The following is a 27,857-nucleotide window of genomic DNA, read 5'->3' as shown; positions in this document are numbered from 1 at the left end:
ACGAGATGTCATTTTGTATGATAAACCATGTTTATTTGCCAATTTTATCATGTTCTCAAATGGCTACTTAGTTTACATGACACATTTTATCACAACACAATACAAAAATTCAATGATAAAAGCTAGCCTATGAAACAGGGAAATGAAACTGTGCATTGAGGGACTCTGTTTCATCATGTTTCATTTTATGATGTCATGCCTTAGAAAACAGGACATAAAACCTCCCTCCCATTGAAACTGGCCTAAGACACCACACTGACCGTTCCAATGAATAATTGTGGTTAAATTGACCACCTAAAGTGCAACAGCATGGCACTGGCTACAGGGCTCAAAAACATTTAACTCCACTGTTGAAGGAACTTTTGACTTGACGTATGTTTGGACAGCCGATAGTGCTCTATGCGCTTCCATAAGTGCATCCCTCCTCATTGGCCAGCACCTGCCATGTTTACTGACAGAGCATCTAGGCGCACCATGAGTGGTGTCCAATGTGAGGCTGACATTGCAGACTCGAGAATATGACAGGTCAACTCAATCAAGTTCTTTGCAGATGAGAAATTGGTGATTCGAACACACTTGAGCTTGTCATTATGGTTCTCTGGCATCTTCCTCAGGTCCGAGGGATCTTCAAAAACTTGAATTAACGATTCTGTCAGTTACCAATGTTTTGCTGGACGGACAATGACTTACATTCAAGATGAAATTCTCCAGGAAAGGAGAAGCATCAAAAAAGGATAACAGAGAAAAACAATCATAGGTCTGTCCACGAAGAGCAATAGTCAAGGACTTGAGGTGGAGGAATTTGCTAGGCATTACCGGCGTATTAACCGTCTGCAAAAAGGGGGGTTAAAAAGAAGTCTGCTTTAATTGTATTCCACTGTATGCCTGTTGTAAAATCATTCTAAGCATATTGCTCACAGAAAGTTCATACCTCAGTTTCTGAAACTATGCTAAGAGTCTCGAGATTTGGCATGCTGGATGGAAGCTCAGTACGAGCATAAAAGGCAGCACCATGACATGATCTAAAATATTTTATAATACGCGACGTTTCCAAAAGCGGGAGTTGTACATGGAGGTCTCCTGCAATGCGAACACTAGATAGATTTGGAGCTTTGCTCTCTAACACTTCCAGCCCAAGGCAAGTGTTCACCTCAAGGTAGCTAAGCCGCTGCAGGCACGGTATTTTCAGGCAAATAATCCCACTGCATCTCCTGAGTACCAACTGCTCCAAAGAGAGAGAATTGGAAAGAAGACACTCTAGCTTGCTCTCAGTAATAGATACGTTACACAGCTGTATTCTTCTCAAGTTTCTCAAGGAACCAAGTCCAATTGTGGGATGAAAGCAACAGCCGACAAGGTGAAGATTACGGAGTGATTCCAAAATTTCAACAGATAAAAGTGAGCATGGAAAGTTGTACAGTGTAGTCGAGATCAAGATGACAGAAGTCTTGATTATTGTAATCTGAACCATCCTGAAACTTGACTGCCTTCACTCCAATGCCTGAGTGGTTTTGCAGAATGTGATCAACTATGCTGGTGATGTCCCTTTGTGTTTCCTCATTTCTACATGTATTTTCATTTATTAAGCCCAATGTTTCCCTACTAAAATCGAGGTTAGGGCGGCATCTCCAGGAACGCAAAAAGGTCTGAGACACACAGGCAGCTCGGGCAGCATCTTGAATTGGCATTAAGGAATGTATATGACACCAGATATCCTGCATGCACATGTGTGGGAGAAAAATCAACAGTGGAATTGTAAAGGCAAACAGTAACATTATTTCTATAAGAAAAACAATAGAACTGTACAGAGTCACCTGATTGCACAAAGTAAACTGAATTACAGAGATGTGAGAGTTGGAATGTAATTGTGAAAAGTTTATTGAGCACTATATACAGAGTTTCCACCTGAAAAGAGTTTATAGGTGGATTTACAAGATGCCAACGTATCGTTCAGTGCAGATAAATATGAACTCTGTTATTTGCATGTCTCAGGCAGATTCTGCATATTTTGTGTCAACCAAAATGCAGGGAATGCTGTTTTATTGAACACTAGTATGCTTTAAATGAATCAATGTAGAAAAGTAAATACATAAAAATATAATTCCTGGATAGGTAATAAATAAAGCATCTGAATATATTAACTGTCAGAAAACACATGAAACATAATCCAACAGCTTTGGAAGCTACAGGGCTAGATATGTAATACAAAAAATAACCTTATATTTACTAAGATGAGGAGGTTAAGCTCAAATAGAACAGAACGGAGGCCTACAAAGACAATTGGTTCACAAGTATTATTGCCAACAGAACGTAAACATTTAATTAGATCGTTTGTTCTAAGCTTAAGAGTATGCAAATATTGAGTAAAATGCTTAGTTGTTTGTTGTTGAATGAATATAATATTGATTATAACTGTGACTATGTTGGTTGATGGAATGATTATGATGTAATTGTATGCATAATTCATTGAAAATTTTCATGTTTGACAAAACCGCATAATGACATAGCTCTACGATATCCTGATAATAGCTTTTTAGAGCTCCTAGATGAGACCACCGCTAAATGTCTTAGCCAACTATTTAAAACCCTGAGTAGTCATACTGAGCAATGTAAATCTTCCAACATCAATGCTGTACCTCAGGGAGATTTGATGCCGAGTATCCCTTAGTTGGCCATCTAGAGAATGTTCATCATGTTGACAGAGTTGAACCCTTTCTTTTTGCACATGAAGCAATAGATCCATCTGCGACACACCGTTCATGGTCACAAGAGAATGCGCACAGAAATCTAACTTTGTTCATATTAAATTTAATCTTCTGTGCGAAATCTTCAGCGCAAGAATCAGAAAGTTTAGAGACCCCCAAACTATTTGTACATAACACTAAAAAATGTTAACCAACTAGATTTTTCGTTTTCTTATTGAAAAGAGTACAAACTCCCCAAATCACGCTAATTTTGTTCAAGAGTAAGGCTCTATTTGGATCCCACACAGCTAAAATTCAGCTACTAAAAATTAGCCAGTTTGGAATGGATCCCAGCTAATAGTCTTTTACCAGTCAACAAACTAAAAATTAGGTGTTAGCTGGTTCCACTCAGCTAATGCATGTATACAAAGAAGCCCTAAGGCTATATGCTTGCTTAAATAAACAAGCTATTGGATCGATTTAGATGAACCTATTGGATTTAATGATTCTTATAATATTCAATGCAAGAAAAATATCATATGGACCGACGAGATGCTGCTACTTACTACGGGTTTGGATCTGTCGTCGACGATTCCGCCGCTTCATATGGACCGACGAGATTCTGCTACTCGCTTCCGCGGCCCGACCAGCACCCCGACGCCTTCTCAACACCAACATGGCGTAGGAAGCCCGGCACGGGGCTCACGGCGTCAAGCAGGCAACATGTTATAAAATGCAAAATGTATAATGTCAACTACTTTAAAATAATAAAATATTACATCCTTTTCCATCACAAGACCTGTTAGCAAATATATACCAAAAATGGGCTTATTTTTTTTTTCTTTTCCTAATTCTTCTTAGCAAACCGGCCAGCACGACAAAAATAAAAGCCGAATGCGTTCAATCTAACATGGATCACATCTTGTGGACCATGACGAGATGGTTCGCCGCTTCCCCGAATTCAAGGAGACTGCACTCAGTGTGGACCGTGTTAACAAGGCTAACCTGCCCTACAAATTTGGCTTCAACGAGCGACGTGAGCTCTGCTTTTATAATGTCATTGACTACCTCGATGGTACACCTTTCTTCGAGTCACTCATGTCCCAAGAAGACGAAGATGGCTTCCCTGATGACGACGATGATGATATGTCTTGCCCGAGGTTCTTCAAAGAACATGTCAGCTACCAGCTGCCTTACTCGAGGTCGTTCTTCAATGAAAATGGCTGCCCTGATGATAAGCCAGCCTTGTGGTTCTTGAAAGAAAAAGCCTGCCCTCAGGCTGAGGGTACGGGATATGAGAGCAAAGATGGCCACCCTAAGGGTACAGGAGATGAGAGCTAGTACCTGGCCTGAGTAAGTTATTATGTGCACTAATCCTTATCAGCAACCCTGAATAGGTTATGTGTAATTAATCATTAGCCAATTTTGCCTTGAGGGCCTAAACCCCTCATATATTTGGGCCTTTTGGTTTGTTGGTTTCTGGATTTTTTTTTCGCTTGTCCTGTGTCTGTTTCCTCCTCTATATTAATATATTTGCCTGGCATTTCTGCCAGCATTTTTCGAAAAAAAAAATCATTAGCCAATCTGTAACAAACAGGTTATGCCTGGGAACCATAGTTGTGTGTGAGCCTGGTTGTCCTGGTAAGGGGCATGCATATGTATGTATGCATGCACCCAGGAGCTATCGTTTCTACTAAGTATGTTAGTATGCTTTTGTAAGGCAACCCTATATATATGACGTTCTATGACGTGTTTCCATGGCATGTGCTAGATATAAATAGTAATGCTGTATTATTAGTCTGCGTGTGCACATTGTTGACGTTGTTACTCAGAAAGACCAAGCCATGCATATATAGTGCCCTAAGGTCACAGCACTAGGAGTGTACACAACTAGGAATTAGTGTGATTCCTTTTTTTAGAAGAAAAAGGAAAAGAATAATCATGTGTTGGTGTTGCCATGCCGAGATGGCTGCACCTGCACGGAACGGATGCTGCTGCTGCTATAAACAAGACATGCTGTTTTGCTGTGCAAGTGACCTGGCGTCGGCATTTGAGTGTCTCGGTAGACGATCGCTCGCCGTCGTCGCCGGGTGCAATATACTTAGGGGCCTTGTTTAGTTCCTACCCGAAATTTTTTCGCGATACTGTAACACTTTCGTTTGTTTGTGGTAATTATTGTCCAATCATAAACTAACTAGGCTCAAAAGATTCGTCTCGTAAATTTTAACTAAACTGTGCAATTAGTTTTTATTTTCGTTTATATCTAATATTCCATGCATATGTTTAAAGATTCGATGTGACGGAAAATCTTAAAAAGTTTTTGGATTTTGGGTGAAAGTAAACAAGGCCTTATTATATGTGCATCGTGATCTCTGCTAGTACGTGCTACTCTGCAACTTCACAAGTCTGAAGAGTCTCGAGATGGATCGGTTTTTGTACTCCTGGACGTGGTGCTAGCTCTAGCTCTCGTCCCTCGGCATGGCATTCACCACATCATGACGATCTTGTTCCAGTCCGACAGCGACGCGAGGGGCGTACGTCGCCGCTCCGATGCTGCCGCGGCTCACATTCATTCGACTTCGGCTGAGAATTTGCCCGGCACGCACAGTTTAGGGGGCGTTTAGTTACCCATATATAGAATCCATAATGCAAAATGCCAACCATACTTTGGAGTGATGAAATGCAAAATGTTAAAATTTTCAGGGCTCCATCCAAAATGTAGAATTTATTCTCCTCATGAGAGCCTCTTGAGGTTCTTTTTTATTTTTGTTTTGGACTTTTGAGGTCAAAATCCAAAATAGAGAATATATAACCACCTTTTTGCCAAAAATTTTACATGATGATTAGTTTTATTTTGCAAAATGATAGACCAAAACCTAAAATTCTTTTGGGAAAAAAAAAGGAGAACTAAACACCCCCTTAATTAGTTCGTCGATCTGCTGGTGCCCGGCCTGAACTGCCCTGCAGGGCATGCCAATGCCATCGACGTCGTCGTTTGTAATGATCGTCGTCATGACATCATCTGATCCCCAAGAAGGCAAGAACACACGAGCTTTTTATTTCCAATGGATCACTAGCTAGCTTAGCTGCCTGCTTATTTTGTTACAACATGCATGCATATGCCCCCACATATATATGGACTCGATGGAGAGATCGAGACTTATATAAGAAAAAACAAGCAAGCTTCAAATTGCTAACAACTTGCTGCCAACAAACTGCTACACACGTACATACGCGCACTCCCGGCCGGTGGTGCGGTTGTTGTTTCACGATACGATCTAGAGCACGAGGCTGCCGGTGGCGTCGACGACGGTCTCGACGACGTCGGACCACGGCAGCTGGTCCTCGCCACCGTTACCTGCAGCACCAGCGTTGCGCGCGGAGCAGTTGGCGCGAACCTGTCCCTGGGACCCCGTGAGCACATTGATCTGCCCCATCTTGACGTACGAGTAGACGAACTGCTCGAAGAAGGCGTTCTGGTCAACAGCGAACTTGGTGACGATAGGCCTGGTCGTAGCGTTGGTGAGCAGGTCCTGGTCCGACGTGAAGAGGCCCTGCCGGTTCAGCAGGTCCACGTAGTACTTGTTGTCGAACGTGTTGGGCGTCCGGATGTCGTTCACCGTCGTGTTCACCGTGGTGTCGGTCGGGCACGTCCCGTACAGCTGCCCCGCGAAGAACTTGTTCAGCGTCGGGTCCTGCGTCGGGAACAGACGGTTGCTGAAGGAGCTGCAGTGCGCGACGCCCACCGTGTGGCCGCCGGACAGCGCCACCAGGTCCGTCACGTCCAGGTTGATCTTCGACAGGAAGGAGAGCAGTGTTGGCACCGTCGACGTCGGCGACGGGAGCGCCGCCAGGACGGCGGCGTTCGACGCCGCTGCTAGGCCGTCTCGCCGGCCTAGTGGAACCTTGTACGCCGGACCGCCACCCTGCATGCATATGATGAGCTAGCTAGATGATCATGATCAAATGTATTAGTTATTAACAACCAACTCTGACCATTACACACTAGCTAATTTATACTCCCTCCATCCCAAATTGTAAGTCGTTTGACTTTTTTAACCTCAAGTTTGACCACTCGTCTTATTCAAAAAATTTGTGCAAATATAGTCAAATTTTAAGTCATTCTTGAAGAACTTTTATTAATAAACCAATACACAACAAAAAAAAATGATATTTTGTACAAAACTTTGAATAAGACGAGTGGTCAAACTTGTTATTAAAAAAGTCAAACGACTTACAATTTGGGATGGATTGAGTATTAGTTAACAGATAATAAAGTGATAACAGGAAGATCGACGATGACACGGCGGCGATGGTTGCTGCTAGCCGACATCGACGACCAGACCAGGGAACGCATCTGATCCGCGCACAGTGAGCATTTAGCAGCCCATTAATCCAACCACGCACGTGGGGAGACAGTGACACGTACGTTTCATCTGCCACTGCATTTTCAAAGCGACGAATCTGACGGAGACCATTCAAACCTTTTTTTTTTTTGTGTGTGCATTGACTTCGATCGATCTGCAACTGGCCATCTAGCCGGCCGGCTCACGTACAGGTATTAGGTACTAAGGGCACTCACAACGCAAGACTCTATCACAGAGTCCAAGACACTTAATTATATATTATTTATGATATTTTGCTGATATGGCAGCATATTTATTGAAGAAAGAGGTAGAAAAAATAAGACTTCAAGTCTTATTTAGACTCCAAGTCCACATTATTCGAGGTAATAAATAACTTTAGACTCTATGATAGAGTCTGCATTGTGAGTGCCCTAAGCTACCTGCTCTCTCTAATAATAGTTCATTTTGCAACACACTAAGGGCACTCACAATGCAAGACTCTATCACAGAGTCCAAGACAATTAATTACATATTATTTATGACTTTTTGCTGATGTGGCAGCATATTATTGAAGAAAGAGGTAGAAAAAATAAGACCCTAGGTCTTATTTAGACTCTAAGTCCACATTGTTCGAGGTAATAAATAACTTTAGACTCTATGATAGAATCTGCACAATGCAAGACTCTATCACAGAGTCCAAGACAATTAATTACATATTATTTATGATACTTTGCTGATGTGGCAGGATATTTATTGAAGAAAGAGGTAGAAAAAAATAAGACTTCAAGTCTTATTTAGACTCTAAGTTCACATTGTTTGAGGTAATAAATAACTTTAGACTCTATGATAGAGTCTGCATTGTGAGTGCCCTAAACTATATCTCTAGCACTGAAACAAGGAGATGCATACAGAGGTAGATTAACTCTAGAGGTTTCAACTCATGGGAAAAATATCTATGTAGGAAAAAAAAAAGACCCCTGAAACTGGCTGCACGCAAAACTCGATCCAGTCGTACCACTACCGCAGTACCGCCACGCACAGATAACCATCATATCACTGACTAATTAATAACTATTGCTGCCGCAACGACCAAACCACCAACATGCATGGCTTAGCTTGTCGCCGCCGATCAACTTTATCTAAAACAACTTTTTTTATGAGTATGGAGTATTTTTTTTAAATTGATGAGGATATATATGTGTAAACACTTTTGTGCCTAAAAAGTACTTTTTTTGTTCCACTACGTATACTCTTGCCATGTTTGATGTAGGTAGGGGCCATGCATGTGAAGTTACATGTACCACACGGCATAAGATGGGCTATGCGTGTGTGTTTTTAAATCCTGTTCTAAATAGCGCGCTATAGCGGACGCTATAGCGCTATTTAGCGTTTGTGGAAGAGGACTGCTAAGCTATGGGGATTTTAACGCTAAATGATTGTTCCCGCTATTAGCAGCTAATAGCGCGCTAATTTTGCTAAATTGAGTTAGTTTAGCGCCGCTATTTGGTCTTAGGATTCATTTCTATCGACCCAAATAACTTGGAGGCCCAAATAGCAGAGATATACCCCTATGTGATGTATGTTATTATTGATGTATCATGTATGAACTACGAACTTTGATGTAATATGTTAGTAACCCTTTGAAATATCTATCACTATTGGTCTTCATAATGTTTTCATCTTTATTATGTGTAAAATTACATGATGTTTGACATATTTTTTGCTCAGCCGCTAAATGGCTTAGCCCGCTATTAGCGCGCTATAGCTTTTCTTAGCCTTTTAGAGAGGCTGCCGCTAAGAAGCTTAGCACGCTATTTAAAACACTGGTTTAAATTTAAACAACAAGAAGGCCGGAAAAGTGTAGAACAAAGTGAGTGGGATGCATGCAGCATGCAACTACAGCATCATTTGAATATATATTTTTGGATAACTTTACTTTTGCTGTGCGCAGATGAATAAATAAAGCAAACAAATAAGCAATTGCACGCGCGTATAGTAGGTACCAGGGCAACGGATTCACGGGCGGCGAGGGCGGTGATGTCGGCGCAGGAGACGACGCGGCCGCAGGCCTGCTCGAGGCGGGCGCGGATGTCGTTGATGGCCTTGAACGCCGCCGGCCGAAGCGTAAGGTTGGGCGGCGACAGCTGCTCGCTGGGCTGGGTGGGCGTGGAGTCGAGCAGGACGGAGGCGTCGCAGCCCTGCACGAAGCAGTCGTGGAAGTGGACCCGGATCAGCGCGGCGGCGAGCCCCACGTTCTGCCGCACCGCCGACGACAGGAACTCCTTCACGATCGACTCCGCCTTCGGGCAGCTCTTCTTGTAGAAGTCGAACGACAGGCCCGGCGCCAGCGGCGGGTACCTGCTGCCAACGACCTCGAGCTGCTGCTCGACGACGTCGCCGGCCGCCGCCAGGGCCACCACCATGGCTGCTGCCAGTACCGCCAGCGGCAGAGCAGCAGCGGCAGGACGAGAAGTAGTAGTAGCCGCCATGATTGATGAGGCCTTGGCTAGCTAGCTATAGGTGTGGGCAGAGGGAGGGATCGGAGGCGTGTGGAGGCCTTGCGCGATCGGCTGCTTCCATTTATAGCCATGGTTGCAGACATGCGTCCTAGCTGCAAGTTGGCCGTGGGTTTAGGTGGGAGATCCGGAGATGTAGAGACGATGGATGAGAGAACGCTAATTTGTGGCTGCTGGTCAAACCTCTCAAGACGATGATGGATCCTGGAAACAGCATCGATCGTCGATCGCCGGCTACACCAGGCTACGTATATACTCCCTCTCTCCGTCCCTGAAAGAATCAATTTCTAGAGTTGTCTTAAGTCAAACTTTTTAAACTTTGACCAATTTTCTAGAAAAAAAATGCTAAGATTTATAGTATCAAATTAGTATTATTAGATTCATCATAAAATATATTTTCATATAATGTGTATTTTATATTATAGATGTTGTTACTCTTTTCTATAAAGTTAGTCAAACTTTAAAAAGTTTGACTGGCACAGATCCTAGGAATTGATTTTTTAAGAGACGGAGGGAGTAGTATAGTATGTACGTTACGTGCGTGGAGGTAGCTGTGGAGTGTACGTGCTTGCTGCATGCCGGCCGGCCATCTTGTGTCCGCCACGTTCATTTTTCTCTATACAACGAAAGACGAACCAACGATGTTTGTGCCTGTGGTTCCCAGTGCATGCATGCCCGGCACCGGATTGGATTCGAGGCAAAATTGAGAGCCTCTCCCGTAGTCCGGCTCCAATCTCATGTCTCGTCCCTATAAAATTGTCATATTAAAAGAGATAGTTTATTTTTTTTCTTCTCTAGCAGTCTCCCAATAGCGCCCTTTCTTTTTTTTTCAGTTGTCACTAATACTTACCTCCCATTAAATCAAGGGGGAGTTGCATCTCCCCGAGTCCCCCAATAGTTGAGCTCCACAATAACTGCCACTCTCCCACTAGCTCGTGATCCTAAATCAAGGGGGCTTTGACAGCGGTCTGAAAACTGCCACTCTCCCACTCAGACGCATGCCGTAGCCATCACTAAGTGGCTTTGACAGCCGTCTCAAAAGTGCTTTCCTGCAGTAGCGATGGGTGACACTTCGGCACGCAGGCAACGCTCTCGTGGGCCAGCGCTGGTGGCTGGCCAATGTTGAGCTAGCGGAGTCAGGGACGGGCACGACAATGGAGATCCTGACGCTGGTGGTCGAGAGGTAGAGGAGGCGGAGGAAGGAACGAGTGCTTCCTTGGCCATGGCGCTCGAGAGATAGAGGTCGTGATCCTATCATGGTCATGGCCACCGTCACACCGACTCGATCTATGTGTCGTGTGCCTAGATCCTACCGTGGACCTGACTATCACCGCCGCGTAGGTCCGCACACAATTGTGCTAGATCTTGCAGCGACCATGGAGCCGTCGTGGCTCGCTGTTGCGTCTCGTGTGAGAAGAATCGAGGGAGAAAAAGAAGAAAAAAAAAGAGAAGAAAATAAAACATGACAGTGGATCCCACATTTTGAGAGAGATTATTAGTGATCCGCTGATGCATCTTTCCTAATAGTCCAACCAAATAATAACAGTGGCTTTATTGGATCTTGATTCATTTTATTTCTCTTGCTCGTGTATGAAGGAGCCCAAGCTAGCTGAAGTCTTGCAAGCATGTCATGGTATAAATATATAATTTACTAAAAAAAATAAGATGAATACATTTGAAAAGTCTTGCAAACATTTCTAAAATTAGGGACAACCTCTAAAATTTGATTAAAATAGCTTACTATCTAAATAAATACCTAAAATATTTTGCCCAAAATTAATTCTATGGTGGTCCGACCACCCCTAGCTACGCCACTGTGTCTGCCCAAGACAACCTTTTCAAGCATCAATCAAAGAGCAACCATGCTCGACATGCCAGAGAGAGAACGGCAAGATAGGTAGCTACTACCTACTATATATATACTAGCCTCTTTTGTAATGCCATCCACCTAACTGATCGAACCCAAACCAAAGGTTCCTTCCATGCATTTTCCTGCACAGGTACATCTGGACCAGTGCAAGAAGAACACTCAAGCATCATGCAATGTACAAGTTCTCGGTACGTATCTTCATTATATTCCTGATGAGAAAGTAAGTAGTACCAGTACAGACAGACATGCATGGGCTTTGTTGTAGGCAGCCACTAGTAAATTAAATTCCACGAGAGTGATCGAAACGAAATTTCTCTCCTCTTTCCAGGATTCCAAAGGCCAAAGTGCTAGCTGCAGGGCCGTCTCTAGGGGGTGGGCGGGGTGGGCAGCCGGTGCGACGGCCGGGAGCCCACGGCGCTAAGGGGCCTATAAGTATATATATAATATATATAATATTTAGTATATAGATTTATCTAATTTTTTGAAGGCTTATATATAGACACTATAGAAATCCATCAATTAATCTAAAAAAGAAATTCATTAATCAGAACGTCATCCACATCCACCTATTGCTAGTGTTGCTTCATATTCTCGCTTGATCGATTAGTTGAGCAAATCAATGTTCCTCTTTATCGTCTTCTCGTCCTATTACCCAATCATCTAATGCAACAGTGTGGCTCCATGACACGCTAACACCATAAGTCCGCACACGATATCACTACTAGACACTGGAGCAGGAAGAGGTAAGGGCATAACTGATCGAGACTTTCACCCATTTTGTTATTAGTATTCCATGATAGGGTTCTAAATTTCTAATTCTATTCTACTTATTTATTTGTTGTACTATAATTACCTTTTATAAACTAAAACATATGATGCAAATTAATTCTTTTTAGTTGTACTATATATTTTATATATTTGACATATTAAAAAAAATATTTGATGGGCCTTTATCCTTTTACTTGTACAAGGGCTCTCAAAATTATAGAGACGGCCCTGGCTAGCTGTTCCATGCATGCATGCATGCATGTCTCGGGTGTTGGTATGGCAAGTTTTATTTTATTTTTCTCTTGGTTGTCAGCTTTTTTTTTTGACCCAAAGCTCATTAGAGCATCTCCAACAACTTGGTATTTCAACATGCTATCCTACCAAATTTGCTAAAAGCATAAAAATCCTCCTCCAACAACTCCTTATCTCAACTTGCTAAATTTCCCAAGTTGCTATCCAGAGGTTTCTACTGCCGAGATTTGTCAAGTTGCTATCCCAAGTTGCTATCCCGAGCGCAACTTGTTGGAGACACATATTCTTTTACCAAGTGAGCGGGTCCCATCAGTCATCCTCTATTTTTACCAAGTGAGAATAGCAACTTATTGGAGACACATCCTTTTTTCTTTTGCTAAACAAATTAACAACTTGCTATAACTCAAGATTTGACAAGTGAATTTTACCAAGTTGTTGGAGATGCTCTTACATATATTAACTAATTCAGATTCCAAACTAGCTAAAAAAAGAAGAATAAAACGTAAAATCAAAATCCATGAGGTATGTTAATTAAGGTTTCAAAAGGTCAAACTTTGTTGTTGATTTCGACTAATTAATAATTACTCAAAGCATGTAGACATGAAAGCTGCATCATCTATAGATCCACATCCTATATATGCATGTTTTTATTAGAACCTGATTTTATTATTGTAAGAGTAAAACTAGTGGTGAAAGTATATTATGTTTCTAAAGACTTGTTCCAGATTATAGTATATGCATGTTTTGTATTGGTCTTCATCATCTCATCATTGTTCCATCTATCTACCCAAGCATCGCCCAGCTAGCAGCCGGCCCTATCTCTTGGAAGCCTTTTACATCGAGCTAGTAGAACGAGGTCGAGTTTATTTTGGTATTTGACAAGTTGCAACGACGACTTCCCCCCACTTTCCTTCTGGTGGTCTAAAGATGAATGATCAACACGAAACAAATTAATCAAGCTAGCTAGTGTGGTGTGGGTGGGTGTGACCGTAGTACCGGCTGCCTCCTCCATCCGTTTCAGTCTCTGGCCTGACAGTTTAATAAGGTTTTCAGTCGCACTTGGGATGCACGCACGCGCCCCTAGTACTCCTAGATGAGAAGAGAGTTTAAGGGAGCACGGTGAACGTGCAGGGTAGCCAAATGCTTCCATCATATCTCGGCCTACTCTCTCTATTCCAAAAAAAAGTGTCTTTAGAATTTCAGACATCTTATTTGATTATTTATTTTGCTTCTTATATCAAACTTTTTCTTCTATCTAATAAATAAACTGTAGGAGGTAAAACCCCTCCAAATTTCTCAAAAAAATATTCGTCTTATTCAAATTTTTTTATAAATATTTTATATTTTGTTAAGACTTATTTTATCATTAGAGATATTTTACTAATAATTTATTTATTTTATAATTTATTTAAGTAAAACGAACGCACAAACATAATATCTAAAAGTAAAAAATGTTACCTTTTTTTTTTGGAATTGGAGAGTACGTAGCTAGCTAGCTAGTAGTCTCCTTTTGGTATCTACCTTTTTGTCCAAATTTCCTCCTCGAGGTTTCCCACTTAATCCAGCCTCTGAATATCTTCCTTTTGTTTTGTTATATTAGTCTAGCCTCAAGAATATCTGTCCATCGTCCTGAAGCAGCAGCAGCAACTGAAATCAAACATACATGCATACATACAGTTGAAATCGATCAACAGTGTAATTAACCTACAAGTTGGGTTCTCAGCAGCTCTGATCCAAAATTCAAATTGTCTATAATCTACTATATCTTTCACATGTCCAGTCATCGATCATATCTATATAGGCACAAACTGACTTAATGGTGGGAATGGAAATCCTAGCTATGTGGAAAGCGAGGAGCTGACGGATGAGAGGAGGAGCAATTGAAGCTGCCCTCCACCAAGCAAGGTCTGTTATTTCTGGAGTTGGTTGGCAAGTCTTGCTGAAACTTTCTCGTCCTTGCTTCTTCCTTGGTTTTCATTTTGGATTTGTTCCAGTCCATAGATATACAACACGCGCATGTGTACACTGAATTTTTTTTTGAGTAAAATGTGTACACTGAATTTGGTCAAGCTGGCTGCCTATAGGTTGCTGCTAGCTAGCATATAAATATCATATTATTAGCAGATTCTTTTTTGCTTCGTCCTTGATGAGGATTGGATCGGAGCAAAGTAATAAAGCTGGAATAAAGCATAGAAGAAACACATATTAGATCGAGTTGAAACACCTTTCCTGCTGGCTAGCTAGCACATGTAGTAAACTGTTACTTTTCTCAATCATATCATATATCCTGATCTCATCATAGGCCGGCCCATGACTGGACTAACTCCAGTCTAGCTAGTAGGCTGCGCACGTCTGCACTTGAGAAAGCTAGCTTTGCATCGATCGATCACACGCTCGCTAGCTGTTGCAGTTAACGTCACTGTCGAGCTAGCTAGTCTGACTCGATCTTGTGTGGTATGCGTTCTCTGAAGAGATGATAATCGTGCTCGATCGTGAAAGCCAAGTTGCCAAGGATGGAGGGAGGGATGGAAGGGAAGGGAGATGCCTACCACTACCACTTGCCTATTTTGGGAACGCCTGACGCGGCAGCGGCAGGAACCATCACCATAGTCAGCTAGGTCGCTCACCAGCGCTACAAGGCTTCCTGTACAGTACGCCGCCCCGGCTGCGGGACCTGACGCTGACGATGATGGGCGGCGTACAATATATACAGCCTTAGTAGTAATATACGTCTATGAAACAATGGACGAGCCTGCTTCTTGGAATCAAAGTTTTGAACTAAAAACAATGGGCTGGTCGTTGGCTCTGATTTGATATGTAGCTAGCTGGTCATGGCAGTTTATTTCTTCTGTCTTTCAGATGAAATAAATGTACTAGACAGACAGACACACAGACAGGCATGAGGTACTCACTCAGCTGGTCAAAACATTTTTGTTGGTTGCCTTGTCCAATCCTCCTAGCATCTCTATTTTCCTCTTGCTCCTTGACGAGGAGCAAAGTTGATTTGAAGAAGCAGACGGTTGAATGAATCAAACAACCATCTTTCAGTCTTCACAGCGTTACTTTTGCCAATCATTATATCATCATATCATACATATATAATTATCTAAGTAATCTCCTAGCTCTGAATCTCAACTCTGAAATAAAAATGTACTTTTATCACACTCGGTCGGTCACACGGCCAACCTCGCTCGGCGTAGCAGATTCAGAGTATGTAACGTCATTGTCAGACTCCACTGTGTTCAGTGCTTGCTTATCTCAAAGAGGCCCGTGCAAGTTGTCAAGGAGATGAGATGAGGATGCCCGCCGGGGCCGCGCGCGGGCACTACCACTCGGAGCACCCACTGCCATTACCAACTACTGTAGTTTGCTTGCTGTGTGGTCCATGCCGGCCGACGCCGACTTCATCTGCAGCTATGACACAGATTGCGTCCCTATATCTCAAACTCAAAATATCTGTTTTGTTCTGTTGTTGTTCAAGCAACACACATATAATTTTGTTTTTGTTTGATTATTATATAGGAAAAAAAAATGAAAATCATCTTTCGAGAGTTGTTCTTTTAATTGTACTAGTTGAATGTACAAAGTTGTTGCTTAAAAATTTTAAAAATTCGGATATCTGAAATATAGCAATTATCTTCTCAGTAATTTCACAGGCCCAATGCTTAATCCAGCAGTAGGTCTCAGTAATTTCTCACAAAATAGACCGATTTTTGCATAAATAAAAGGGCCCATAATGATTTCGCAGGCCCAAGAGACCAGCTTATTAGTACATCTTAAAAATGAAAGGAAAAGGAAAAAGTCTACTTTAGGTCCCTCAACTTTCGCGAAAGTCTAATTTTCATCCCTGAACTCTAAAACCGGACAAAATACATCCCTCAACTTTTAAAACCATGCACATTACATCCTTGACCTGGTTTTGAAAGCGGTTTTACCTTTTTCTTTTTATTTATTTTGGCTGAATTTTTTGAAAAATCACAGTAAATCACATAAAAATCATAAAATAGAAAACTCAATTTTTGTTGGACTTTAGATCAGTAGATCTACACATTGAATATATAATATAGTATGTTCTAGTACAAATTTTTTTGATGTATCTTTAGATCTATGTTTTTCTCTAATTAATTAGATTAATTATAGCTACATTTTCTATGGTCTAATCGTGATGAAATTTATATGGTGAGCTAATTATTCTATGTTTGAGTTATAGTAAAAATTTTATACTCATTGAATCACGTATTAGTTAGTTATAGATTTATTTAGGTTTATGCTTGTTAAATTATAATAAATCTATAACTAAGTTATACATGATCTAATGAGTATGAAATTTTTACCATAGTTTAAATATATAATAATTAGTCTAACATAAAAAATTCACCACAATTGCACCATACAAACTATAGCTATGCATTATTCTAATTAATTATAGAAAAACACAGATCTAAAGCTACAATAAAAAATTTGTACTAAAGCATACTATATTATATGTTCACTATGTAGATCTACTTATCTGAAGTTCAACAAAGTTAGAATTACTATTTTATGAATTTTATGTGATTTACTATAATTTTACAAATATTTAGCCAGAATAAATAAAAATGAAAAGGACAAAACTGCCTTCAAAACCGCTCATAACCATGTCAGGGACATAATATGCATGGTTTCAAAAATTGAGGGATGTATTTTATCCGGTTTTGAAGTTCAGGGATGAAAAATAGACTTTTGTAAAAGTTGAGGGACCTGAAGTGGACTTCTTCCAAAGGAAAATGGACTTACTTCTCCATCTAAAAGAAAAAGGCCCATAACGAAGAGGCCCGTGCGGCCCATGTCCGCTTCTCCCTATATATCAGACTCGGCACACAGCTAGGGTTTTCTCTCCACGCAGCGCGCCACCTCTCCTCGATCCCCAACACCCCAGCCGTCGTCGCCGCCGTCGTCACCCTTTTCCGCCCTAGGCTGCTGCGACCATGGTGAGCGCTTGTCAACGAATCTACATTTGTTGGTTTATTACCAATGCTTCTGCTACGCCCGCGTCTTCTAACGCGAATTTCCACCCCCTCTTCTGCAGATCATCTCCAAGAAGAACCGCCGCGAGATCTGCAAGTACCTCTTCCATGGTGAGCTCTTTCTCCCTTTTTTCGATCCCCTAGGCGCGCCCAATATAATCGTGTATGCAGATCGCTATTTCCATTCGTGACTAGTTCATTAGATGCCTGCTGGCGGTATTTTGTTTTTGTTCTCCCAACTGGTAGGTTCTCAATTCTCAGCAGCTAGGTTATTGCACCCAGTAGAAGGCAAATTAGTAAAATGGGAGCTCTTGATTGCAACCCAATTCCGAAATGCCTGTTTGCTATATTTGGGTTTCCTGTAGAGGGCAATGAATTTTTTGTCTCACCTCCAGTGTTTCAAACCGAATGCAATGTAATGCAAATGCGAGTAAATAGTTCTGATGCTAGGTATTTTTATTATCGCCTACCAATTCAGACATTATAAGCATTAGCAACATTCGGATTATGTACGACCCCAAGTTTTTCCGTGTTTTAGGTTGAGGGGTATATGTTAAACTGTTGAACTTAATGGTGCAGAGGGTGTCCTGTATGCCAAGAAGGACTACAACCTGGCCAAGCACCCGAAGCTTGATGTGCCCAACTTGGAGGTGATTAAGCTCATGCAGAGCTTCAAGTCAAAGGAGTATGTGAGGGAGACCTTCTCCTGGCAGTACTACTACTGGTACCTCACCAACGATGGCATTGAGCACCTCCGCACCTTCCTCAACCTGCCATCAGAGGTTGTGCCTAATACCCTCAAGAAGTCCTCCAAGCCCCCATCTCGGCCCTTCGGCTCTGGCCCACCGGGTGACCGCCCCAGGTAAATTTGTGGTCACCAACTGCTTGTGTACATTTACTATCTGGAAATCTGTTGATCTTGTTATGAGGGAATATCTGTGTCATAACTGTGGACCCTGTTGTATTTACTTCAACGGTAGGCCTTTTATAGTACTATTGTCAGATTTCTTAATTTCTTTACCTGGCAGTTACATTAGAGTCGTTATTTCCAGTTATTTATTCTGACAGCCAGAGTTTGCATAATGCAAATTGAACTAGTTATATTGCTGACTGTTATTTTGAGTCTGTGAAATTGATAGTCTTTGTGAATTGTCATCTGACTTCTACATTCATTTTGTACATTATTCGCCAATAGAATTTCACTATGAAGCCATGGTTACTTATATATTCTGTTTATTTGACAGGGGTCCCCCTCGTTTTGGGGAAGACAGACCTAGGTTTGGGGATAGGGATGGTTACAGAGGAGCTCCACGTGGTGCTCCAGGTGATTTTGGTGGTGAGAAGGGTGGTGCTCCATCAGAGTTCCAGCCAACTTTTAGGGTAAGTTCTAGAATACTGGTCACATCTATATGATTTTTGCACGGCTTGTTTTCTTCATTTACATTGTCCAGTTCATTTCAGGAAAAAACAAGTTTAATTTTGCACTACTAGTCAAACTTGGATACATTATTAGTTTGTAAATAGTATCTCCTTGAGCCCCTTTGGTATTTCCATGCCATGTTCATGTCTTTGTGATGGTTTGTAAACTTTAAACTGCCTTTAGAAGTTTTTGTAGTGTGGTTCTTGATGCTAATGCAGGCAAATATCTTGTAAACTGACAGCAATGTTCTCTGTTTTCCCCCTCAGGGTAGCAGACCTGGCTTTGGCCGTGGTGGCGGCGGCGCTTTCGGTGCCGGTGGATCTTCCATGGAGTGATGTATCAACTTGAGCTAGCAGGCGCATTGATTCGATGGATAGCTTTTCAAATGCAGCGCGCAAGGGGCGTGTCTTCTCTGTTGATCTTTGAACTATGAGAACAATGAGATTTTGTTTTACTGAGCTGTTGCCGTGCCTTGACATGGTTTTGTGATCCTCCTTTTTTGTTTAGATGAAATTATTGAAATCAAGCAGCAAGTTATCATTCGATTCGATGGTGCTATTGTCTTCTGTTTTGATATCTGATCTTGCTGGACATGGCCTTTGTATTGTCTCCTGTTTTGATATCTGTTCCCGCTGGACAAGGCCTTGCATTCCCAAGCGCGAGATGACTGCCTAATATCATTTCTGCCATGCGATGTTGCCGACTGTTGTGCCGGTGTATATAGTTCGTTTATAAGTAAAACATAGGCCTTGTTTAGATGCACCCAAAACTGTATAAGATTCTCCATCACATTTAATCTTGGGGCACATGCATGAAGTATTAAATATAGATAAAAATAAAAACTAATTACACAGTTTGTCTGTAAATCGCGAGACGAATCTTTTAAGTCTAGTTACTCTATGATTGGACAATGTTTGTCAAATAAAAACAAAAGTGCTACAGTTTTAAAATCTAAAATGTTTTTGCATCTAAACAAGCCCTTAGTTTCACATGGCAATGTTCATAAAATACAACTTTGGTTGGTATTTCATCCTTTCTAAATTACAAGATGTTTTGGCTCTTTTAGGTGTATTGTTTTAACTATGTACGTAGATAGCATATAGCTAAGTGCAAAACAAGTGAAAACATACTATAATTTAAAACGGAGGGATTTATTGATTAATGTTTTAAAACATACTCTCTCCGTCCCAAAAGAATGCAATTTGAAACAGAGTCATATTTTAGTATATTAGTTTTAACCAATTATAAATAAAAAAGTATAAATATTTATAATATCAAATAAATAATATATTAGATTAATTATAAATGTATTCTTATAATAAAATAATTTGGAGCCATATATGTGAATACTATTTAACTTTAAGTGGCACGTATACCATACAAAGGGGACGGAGGTAATAGTAAAAGAACACTTAATGATACAACATTTTAAGATAAATTTTATCGTTTTCAAATATCCCAATTTGACATGAAAACCAATATGCAACTAATAAAGTTTGAAATGATGGACTCAGAGAATCAAGCAGCCAATTCATAAAATTCCTGGTTGGGGCCCCTTGTCAGCTTGTTTTTCTATTTTCTGCATTTTTGTTTATAAAAAATAATTCTTGTAGATTGCAAAAAAAAATACTGTATTCAGAGGTGCCGTTGATCTTTGGCACCGCTGTTCGCAAAAAAAAAAAAAAAAAAAAAAAAAAAAAAAAAAAAAACTGTCTGCCCGGCGCCCCAGCAGCCTGTTTCCCCTGTGTGCGCGCTTGGCAGCTCGACCGACGCGCCGTGGCGGCCGCCGCGTGCACTGATAAACATCCAGTTAAACCCTAGCATCTCCCCGCATCGCCGCACACAGCGCCCGCTGGCACGCGCCGTCCCCCTGGAGGATCGAGCCACCACCCCACTGGAATGGAGGACGAGCGAGAGGAGCCGCCGCCAGCGGGGAGCGCGGCCGCCAACGCCAGCTCCACCTCCGGCGGCGGCGGCGGCGGCGGGAGCAAGGGGTCCCCGTGCGAGGAGTGCGGGGAGCAGCCGTGGAAGTACCGGTGCCCCGGGTGCGTCCGCCTCACCTGCAGCCTCCCCTGCGTGCAGGCGCACAAGCGCCGCACCGCCTGCACAGGCAAGCGCCCCCGCACGGACCCCGTCCCGCTCACCCGCTTCGACGACAACCAACTCATCTCCGGTACGCCTCCGTCCCCCTCTTTCTTTTCTTCTGATCAGTAGTCGGTGCTGGCCGCCTGTTGAATTGCTCCCTTGTTGTTTGTCTCCGTGCTGTGCCTGTCGCTGTCGTCAAAGATTACAACTTTCTGGAGGAGGTGAAGCAGGCCCACGAGTCCGCGCACAGGCTCGTCGGCGGCTTCGGCGGCAACTTTGGGGGACGGGGATCCGGCGGCGCCAAGCTGCCCGGATGGCTCTTGTACCTCAGCAAGGCGGCGAAACGCCGGGGCGTTAGTCTCTGCTTCCTCCCCAGGGGCATGGCCAGGAGAGAGCAGAACCGCTCGCGCCACAACTACAGGTGCTTTGTCTTGTTGATTCAGTTTTGACGTGCCATCAGTGTGATGCATTGCTGCTGGGGATGTACTACAGGTGCTTTGTCTTGTTGATTCAGTTTTGACGTGCCATCAGTGTGATGCATTGCTGCTGGGGATGTTCAGCAGGCTTGCTTTCCAATTGTTGAATGACATAGCATGTGTGGTTCCTTTCTCATTATTATTTGAAAGGATCTTGGTTCAGTTTAAATTTTTGGTGCAACCCTAGAGAAAAGATGTGATGATAAGTTCATAGAGTTGTCTAGTTACTATTCAGCTTAATATGCGCTAGTTAGGCGATAACAACACAAATACTGCAGCACCTTAAAAACAAATGCTATGTTTCACTCTGTAATCCTCCGACAACTAGCCCCAACATTCTTTACTAAATGAATTCACTATTTCAACCTGTAATGTCTCATTGTCTATATCTAGTGCATGTATTCCACCCTTCTCAGTCATTGTTTCTATAATCTGAATCTCTTTGTGCAGGAAGGATTGCATATACTGGACACTTGAGTGGAGATTCAATTCAACTGATGTTGTCCTAACCGATCATGAGTAAGTTTATGATAATCTATCCATCAGTATTCTTCTTCTTCCTCCCAGTGTGCTTTGCTTGCAATTTGGGAACTGTTTGTTCAATACGGCGATATCTCATGGCAGAACAAAGCTATCAGTTTCTGCAACAACTGCTCTTTTTCATTACAGTCTCATATTTATGATGTTTCTGTGATCTACAAATGTCCTGCTGGCACAAATGTTATTCTGCTGTCCTTTTTTTTGGGTTCCACGAGAAATGTTGTATCCCAATTATTTATATATAATATCGTAATAGTTTTCCATTTGAAACAGAAACATATGGTAACTGCAGGACCCGAGTTGCTACCTCCCCCATTTTTGTGCGCTGATTTTTATGCATTTTTTTCAGGGTAGACGAGCACACAACCTTGCTCTCTCTATTGGAAAAACATCTTAGTCCTGGCCCTTGGAAGGATCAGCTTACACAATATCGGAATACCGATTTGCATGATCTGAAACTGTTCATTCAAAAGTGTGCCAAGGTATTGTAAATCAAGTTTTCATGCATATGGAGTGCTTATTGACCTGTGCTGTACTTTAACTTCCATCGTATAATTCTTTAATTTTAATCTGTTGTAGCGATCAGAGTCACCGTACCGCCTACTCAATATAGAAGAACCATTGCGCCCACAGCTGAGGGGTATACTCGTTGTTGAGTACCCAACCATCAATGTCTTTCTTCCGTCGGACAATTATGACTTTGAAATCGAGAAAATGGTGAACAGTCTTCATAAAGATGGAAAAAACCCTGGCAGCAGAACTGACGAGCCACCTGTAGAAGGCAGCGAGTTTCATGAGGAGGAAATAGAGGAAGGTGAGTTCTCACCTGAGACAGAAATTATAGATCTCAAGGACTGTGGAGCTTCGAATGCCTGTAAAATTTCTCAAGCAGATGTTACAAGTGAATCAAAGATTGTTAACAATGTTGATTCTTTTGTGCTCTCGTACCTTGGCTGTCAAGCATTACATGGTCAGCCAAAAGAACTGAATCAGTATAGCAAGATGTCACCAAATGGAACCTCTGGGCCTGCAGAAACTAAGTCCCGCATGGAAGTCTGTCCTCTGGGTATGGAGAAGACAAGGAAAAGTAGGTTGTCCTCAGAGGGGCACATTGTAGATCTGAAGGGGCATGGAACTTCATATCCTGGCAGCATTGCAGAGTCAGAAGGTGCAGCTGTATCCAAGATAGACATCAAGATAACAGATTCTTTAGTAGCATCTTCCATCAGCATTGTAGCAACTGATGGTGTGATGGGTCCTCAGCTGGAACACAGTCAACAAAACAAACGGACGCCAAGCTCAACTCCTGAAGCGCTGAAAAGGAAATCTTGCATGAAAGTTTATCCACTGGACTTTGACGAGAGGCTGTTCCCAGAGGTACCCGACTTGGCCTTTGAGCAAGAGATGATGGATACCTACCCAGATCTGTTTGAGAATATGGATGTTGATGACTTCTTAAGTTGTGATTTTGCAATGATGAACAGGGTTGAGCCAGTAGAGGCAACGACTGGGTTACTGTGGGACGACTTAGAGGAAGGGGAGATTCCAACATTGTGAAGGTAATCGAGGAAAATTTTTTTTGTCGTGCTATTCCAGGACCGTGATGCAATGTAATGGTAGAGTACTCACATGTACCTAGCTGCAACTCGAAACTATGCAGCCTCTGTTATTCTTTATAATTTATTCAGTTTCTCTGTTGTTATGTACCTGTCAGAGTAGCATAGAGTGTCGGGTGTTAAGGTAGCCTGTATCTCCTTGTTGCAGAAATTTTGGGGTTGTAACTTTGTATATCCCTTGTGTCTGAGTAAGAGATGATGGATATACCTACCGAGCTGTTTGGGGATATTTATGTTGACTTCTTAAGCTGCGAGTTTACAATGTTGGAATCTCGCCTCCAAGTCATCCCACAGTAACCAGACATTGCTTGTACCCAGAGCTGTTTGGAGATATTTATGTTGAAGATTTCTTAAGCTGCTATGTTTGGATTACTGTGCGACGTCTTGAAGGAGAGATTCCAACATTGTGGAGGAAGAATATGATACTTTTGGAATTTATGCTGAAATTGTGGGAAAAGCACAACCTGCTGCAGCCTGAAATTGTGCAGCCTCTGTTATTCTTTACAATTTTTCAGTGTATCTGTTTTATGTGTACCTGCCAGAGCAGCATATAGAATCAGGCGCCAAGGTAGCGTGCATTATCTCCTTGTTGCACTGAACACCAGAATGGACAATTTGAAGCTGCATATGCAGAATACAGTGTTTGCTGAGTTCACGGTTTACAAACACACTGAATTTGTTGGGACTGGAGGCTAATCTACCAGATGCTGTGTGGTGTTTAGGGTTGTAAATGTCAGGAAAATTCATGGTCACTGCAAACTCCTTCCTGACACCTGAAAAGAACAGAGTTTAGTCAGATCTAAAGACCTACATACGTGACATTCTCGCAGGGGAGAAAGCAGCAGCAGTAATAATAATACAAATAATTAAGAAGAAAAGCACAAGCAAGCCCCCTTGAAACACGATTTTGTTTTCTGTTTCATGTGTTTTGTTCTGTAAAAAAATTGAACTGATTTCTAAACAGTTTATGCAAAGGGTCATGTTTCATGGAGAAAGAATCTGGACTGCTGAAACGCGCGGCACGCGTGAGTTGTGACTTGTGAGACGCCTCAGAAAAACGCAACTCCTTTTTTGCTGCGAAGAAAAGGGATCGCGGGCACGCGACAGGGGCTTCGTCGCTAAACACTACAAACACAGAGAGAGAGAGAGCAACAACATCTAGCACGCGACACCGCGTCCTCGATCGGACTCGGAGGCGAACGCTCCCATGGCGGCGGCGGCGGGCGCGGGCGGCGGCGCAGGAGGGAAGGTGTCCTTCAAGATCATCCTCACCTCCGACCCCAAGCTCCCTTTCAAAGTGTGAGTACCATCAGCGCTTTCTCCCGCCCTCCCTCGGATCTGATGCCCCGTCCCCGCGGTCGATCGATCGCCGTGGCTGTCTGCTGCTGCTCTTGATCCGTGATTGACCCGACACGCCCGCTTTGGATTCCCGCAGGTTCAGCGTGCCTGAGGCGGCGCCCTTCACCGCGGTGCTCAAGTACGCCGCGGAGGAGTTCAAGGTCCCGCCCCAGACAAGCGCCATCATCACCAACGGTACGCCATCGCTCGCCCCCCTCGCCTCATGAGAATTCTTCACTTGAATTCGTGATCCCTGTTGCTCCTACGCGATCTGGATGGAATCTACCGGATCATGGTTGCTGATAGCAATTTAGAGGAATCGTGTTGCTATATATTTTTCGTTTTTCAGTTGGGACTATTGCATAGTTTTTGGTCACCCTGTGCCTATGCCACTTGAAATTGAAACTGGCTTAGTATGTATATGTGAAATTTGGTGGGGAAATTTTAGGTTCCTACGACTATGGAACTTATTTAACTGTGCCTGTGAATTCTACCTGCAGCATGTGCCATTGATGTTGGTTGCCTAGGGTTACATGTTTAGTTAGTTCGTAGATGGCACAGCTATTTGGGACCTATGGCAAGCTAAATTTTAGACAGCAACTCGTTGCTTGCTGGATGACATGCACGGGACATGTCTAATACCACGTTGCTCAGTTATGGAAACCTGTTGCTGCAGTATGTAAGAATGATGCTGCTGGAGCAGTTTTAGTTTTTTTTTTTTTTGCCTCACGGGTTTATTATCCTAGCCAACGGCACTCTGTAGTTTCAAGTTGTTCCAATCTTTTCTTTGTTATGATTATATTGATCCTGGTAATTTAGGCCTTTTGTTGATCACCCAAATCTTAATTCAGTATAATTGGAAAAAAAAGGAATGATAAGTCTTGAATTTTCCCATATTCATGTGTTCATCTCATAATGGTAATGGAAACCTCATTTCGTAGCATAAAAAAAAGGCAGCCCTAGATTCTACCGGAAAAGAATGTGCTATTCTTTCCAGTGTTATTTATCTATAAGAAGGTGTGGATAGCTTTCAGCTTTCTGTCTTTGTTGTTTCCTGATGGTGAGCAGTGGCCAGTGGCGTTGTAAAATAGCACTTCTTAACGCAACTTTGTAACCATCAAGTTTGTGACATATGATGTTCTTTAAGTTTTCCTGCTTCTTTGCATACAACTTCTGATTATCAGTAACCATTCTTGTTTCTCATATACTTTTTGAAATGATTTTGCATTTTTTCCCTTTGCAGATGGAGTTGGCATCAACCCCCAGCAAAGTGCAGGTACCATTTCAAGATACCAGCACACATTTTGTGTTTCTTTTTCCTGCTGTGATGTCCTCATACCTTCTAGAAAGTCACCAATGCAATACTTTTTCGGCACAAATATGTTGTATAGAAGAATTTGCATCAACAGACCAGTTTATAATGTTCTGACCTATGTAGCATCGATAGAAACAATTTAGCTATATGCCTGTTCTGGATCTGTGTTTTTTTAATTGCCAGACAATCCACTATTTAAAACGTGCTGACATAGAAGTTGACAGCTGAAATTACAAATAGGGGAGATTGGGAGCATTACCTCTGCATGTAAGCAGTTGCATCAGGTTGAGTTGTGTTTAGGAAGGGCAGATAGTCATAGTCTTGTAAGTTTGATCTAGTGTCATTCTTAGGTATGTAATTGTAAGCAAATTCGCATGACTTAGCAAATGACATGGCGTGACATAGGCTTTGCACAAACGTACTGCTACGCTGTACTGTTTCTTGTATGAGTCCCTCTGCTGAACTGTTTTTTGGACGAGTCACTATCATCAGAAAGTCACTAATTCGCACGCTGGTTGTAGCTTTTTCATTTGGACGATGCTCTCAGGCTCCCGTTTCTGACATGAAGTATTGTTTTTCCTCCTCAGGCAACGTGTTTCTGAAACATGGTTCGGAGTTGCGCCTCATCCCCCGCGACAGAGTTGGAGCTGCGGTTGTGCCTTCCTATTAGAGGATACAAATGCATAATTAATGAGTGAAGTGAGAGAAATAAAACTTTGGTGTTAGCTCTGCTTGGTTGTACAATTGTTATACAAAGATAAATAAGTGAACCTAATCGTACATGTCTCCGTTGTATGCTCTTGTGTGCACTTGGTGGTGCTAGGAAGTGGTTTATTGTTTGCTTGACAGAAAAATTGTAGCTGAAAGTACTGTTTGTTGATCGACGGACAAGCTCAGGCGAACAGGCATCTGCGGCCTGCCGCCGCCTCCCGCATGCCTTCGTTGATCAGAAACGGGTTTGGATGCCCGATATTGAGTCGACTTCATCCCAACATGTCAACATGAGTCGATTTCTGTTTGTTTCCGCTTTCGTTGGGTTGGATTGGACCGAGGGGCCCGTAAGGCCGTAACAGACACAGACCCGGACGAGAGCAGCCGTGCCTGCAGCCGCACGACCTTATTATAAATAATAAACAAATCTCTCTCTTTTTTTGTTCTTCTCTCTCGTTATTAGTTTCCTGAGCTGAGGAGAGGTTTTAGGCGGAGCCGCGGAAGTAGTTCAATTCCCTGAGGTTTTAGCCCTACTACTGTTTCGTTTCGACGAGAAGGGTTTTTAGCCAGCCGCCACTGCATATCCACCGCCGCCGCCGCCGCCGCCACGGGATAGGGATGACGACCGACATGGAGGCTCTCGATCAGATCAAAACAGAGGCGATTAATCTGGTCAGATTCATTTCATCATTAATTAATCCATTTAATCTAGACCTCGTGGCCACCGTGTCCAGATCAGATAACTGTTCTTTGTTCTAATCTAACGCATGCACCTGCATCTGTGCAGGAGAGCATTCCTATGCAACAAGTGTTTATCACCCTCAGATGCAGTAAGGAAGGTCTTAGCTCTGGCGAGGCTCAGCAACGCACCGCTATATTTGGTCCCAATAAATTGGAAGAAAAGAAGGTCCGTC

General features: G+C 42.4%; 5 protein-coding genes across 6 annotated transcripts; 3 read left to right on the top strand and 2 right to left on the bottom strand.

Moving 5' to 3' along the window:
• LOC8077406 lies at nt 258-973 on the bottom strand. The gene is made up of 3 exons (XM_002456939.2): nt 932-973; nt 681-831; nt 258-509 (listed from the first exon to the last, which is right to left on the bottom strand). The coding sequence occupies exons 1-3, from the start codon at nt 971-973 to the stop codon at nt 295-297; spliced, it is 408 nt and encodes a 135-aa protein (XP_002456984.2). The 3' UTR covers nt 258-294.
• Nucleotides 5,720-9,754, bottom strand: LOC8074110 (cationic peroxidase SPC4-like). Its single transcript, XM_002456937.2, has 2 exons — nt 9,034-9,754; nt 5,720-6,610 (listed from the first exon to the last, which is right to left on the bottom strand). Exons 1-2 carry the CDS (start codon nt 9,517-9,519, stop codon nt 5,963-5,965), a joined length of 1,134 nt encoding a protein of 377 aa, XP_002456982.1. The 5' UTR covers nt 9,520-9,754; the 3' UTR covers nt 5,720-5,962.
• On the top strand, nt 17,262-19,420 carry LOC8074109 (40S ribosomal protein S10-1). The gene is made up of 5 exons (XM_002459105.2): nt 17,262-17,406; nt 17,505-17,553; nt 18,022-18,304; nt 18,687-18,822; nt 19,129-19,420. The coding sequence occupies exons 1-5, from the start codon at nt 17,404-17,406 to the stop codon at nt 19,195-19,197; spliced, it is 540 nt and encodes a 179-aa protein (XP_002459150.1). The 5' UTR covers nt 17,262-17,403; the 3' UTR covers nt 19,198-19,420.
• On the top strand, nt 20,566-24,025 carry LOC8074108. 2 transcript variants are annotated; one of them, XM_021456576.1, is made up of 6 exons: nt 20,566-21,035; nt 21,149-21,368; nt 21,874-21,942; nt 22,313-22,445; nt 22,543-23,340; nt 23,448-24,025. In XM_021456576.1, exons 1-6 carry the CDS (start codon nt 20,762-20,764, stop codon nt 23,451-23,453), a joined length of 1,500 nt encoding a protein of 499 aa, XP_021312251.1. In that variant the 5' UTR covers nt 20,566-20,761; the 3' UTR covers nt 23,454-24,025. The 2 variants fall into 2 exon arrangements, with proteins under 2 accessions (XP_021312251.1, XP_002459149.1); XM_002459104.2 differs by having other exon boundaries at nt 20,567-21,035; nt 22,543-24,025.
• On the top strand, nt 24,531-27,114 carry LOC8074107 (ubiquitin-fold modifier 1). The gene is made up of 4 exons (XM_002459103.2): nt 24,531-24,878; nt 25,015-25,112; nt 26,161-26,193; nt 26,820-27,114. The coding sequence occupies exons 1-4, from the start codon at nt 24,787-24,789 to the stop codon at nt 26,900-26,902; spliced, it is 306 nt and encodes a 101-aa protein (XP_002459148.1). The 5' UTR covers nt 24,531-24,786; the 3' UTR covers nt 26,903-27,114.

This window comes from Sorghum bicolor, chromosome 3 (genome assembly GCF_000003195.3).
Source record: "Sorghum bicolor cultivar BTx623 chromosome 3, Sorghum_bicolor_NCBIv3, whole genome shotgun sequence".
NCBI classification, from domain to species: domain Eukaryota; kingdom Viridiplantae; phylum Streptophyta; class Magnoliopsida; order Poales; family Poaceae; genus Sorghum; species Sorghum bicolor.
Note: the sequence above shows the minus strand (reverse complement) of the source record. Positions and strands in the feature narration are given on the sequence as shown.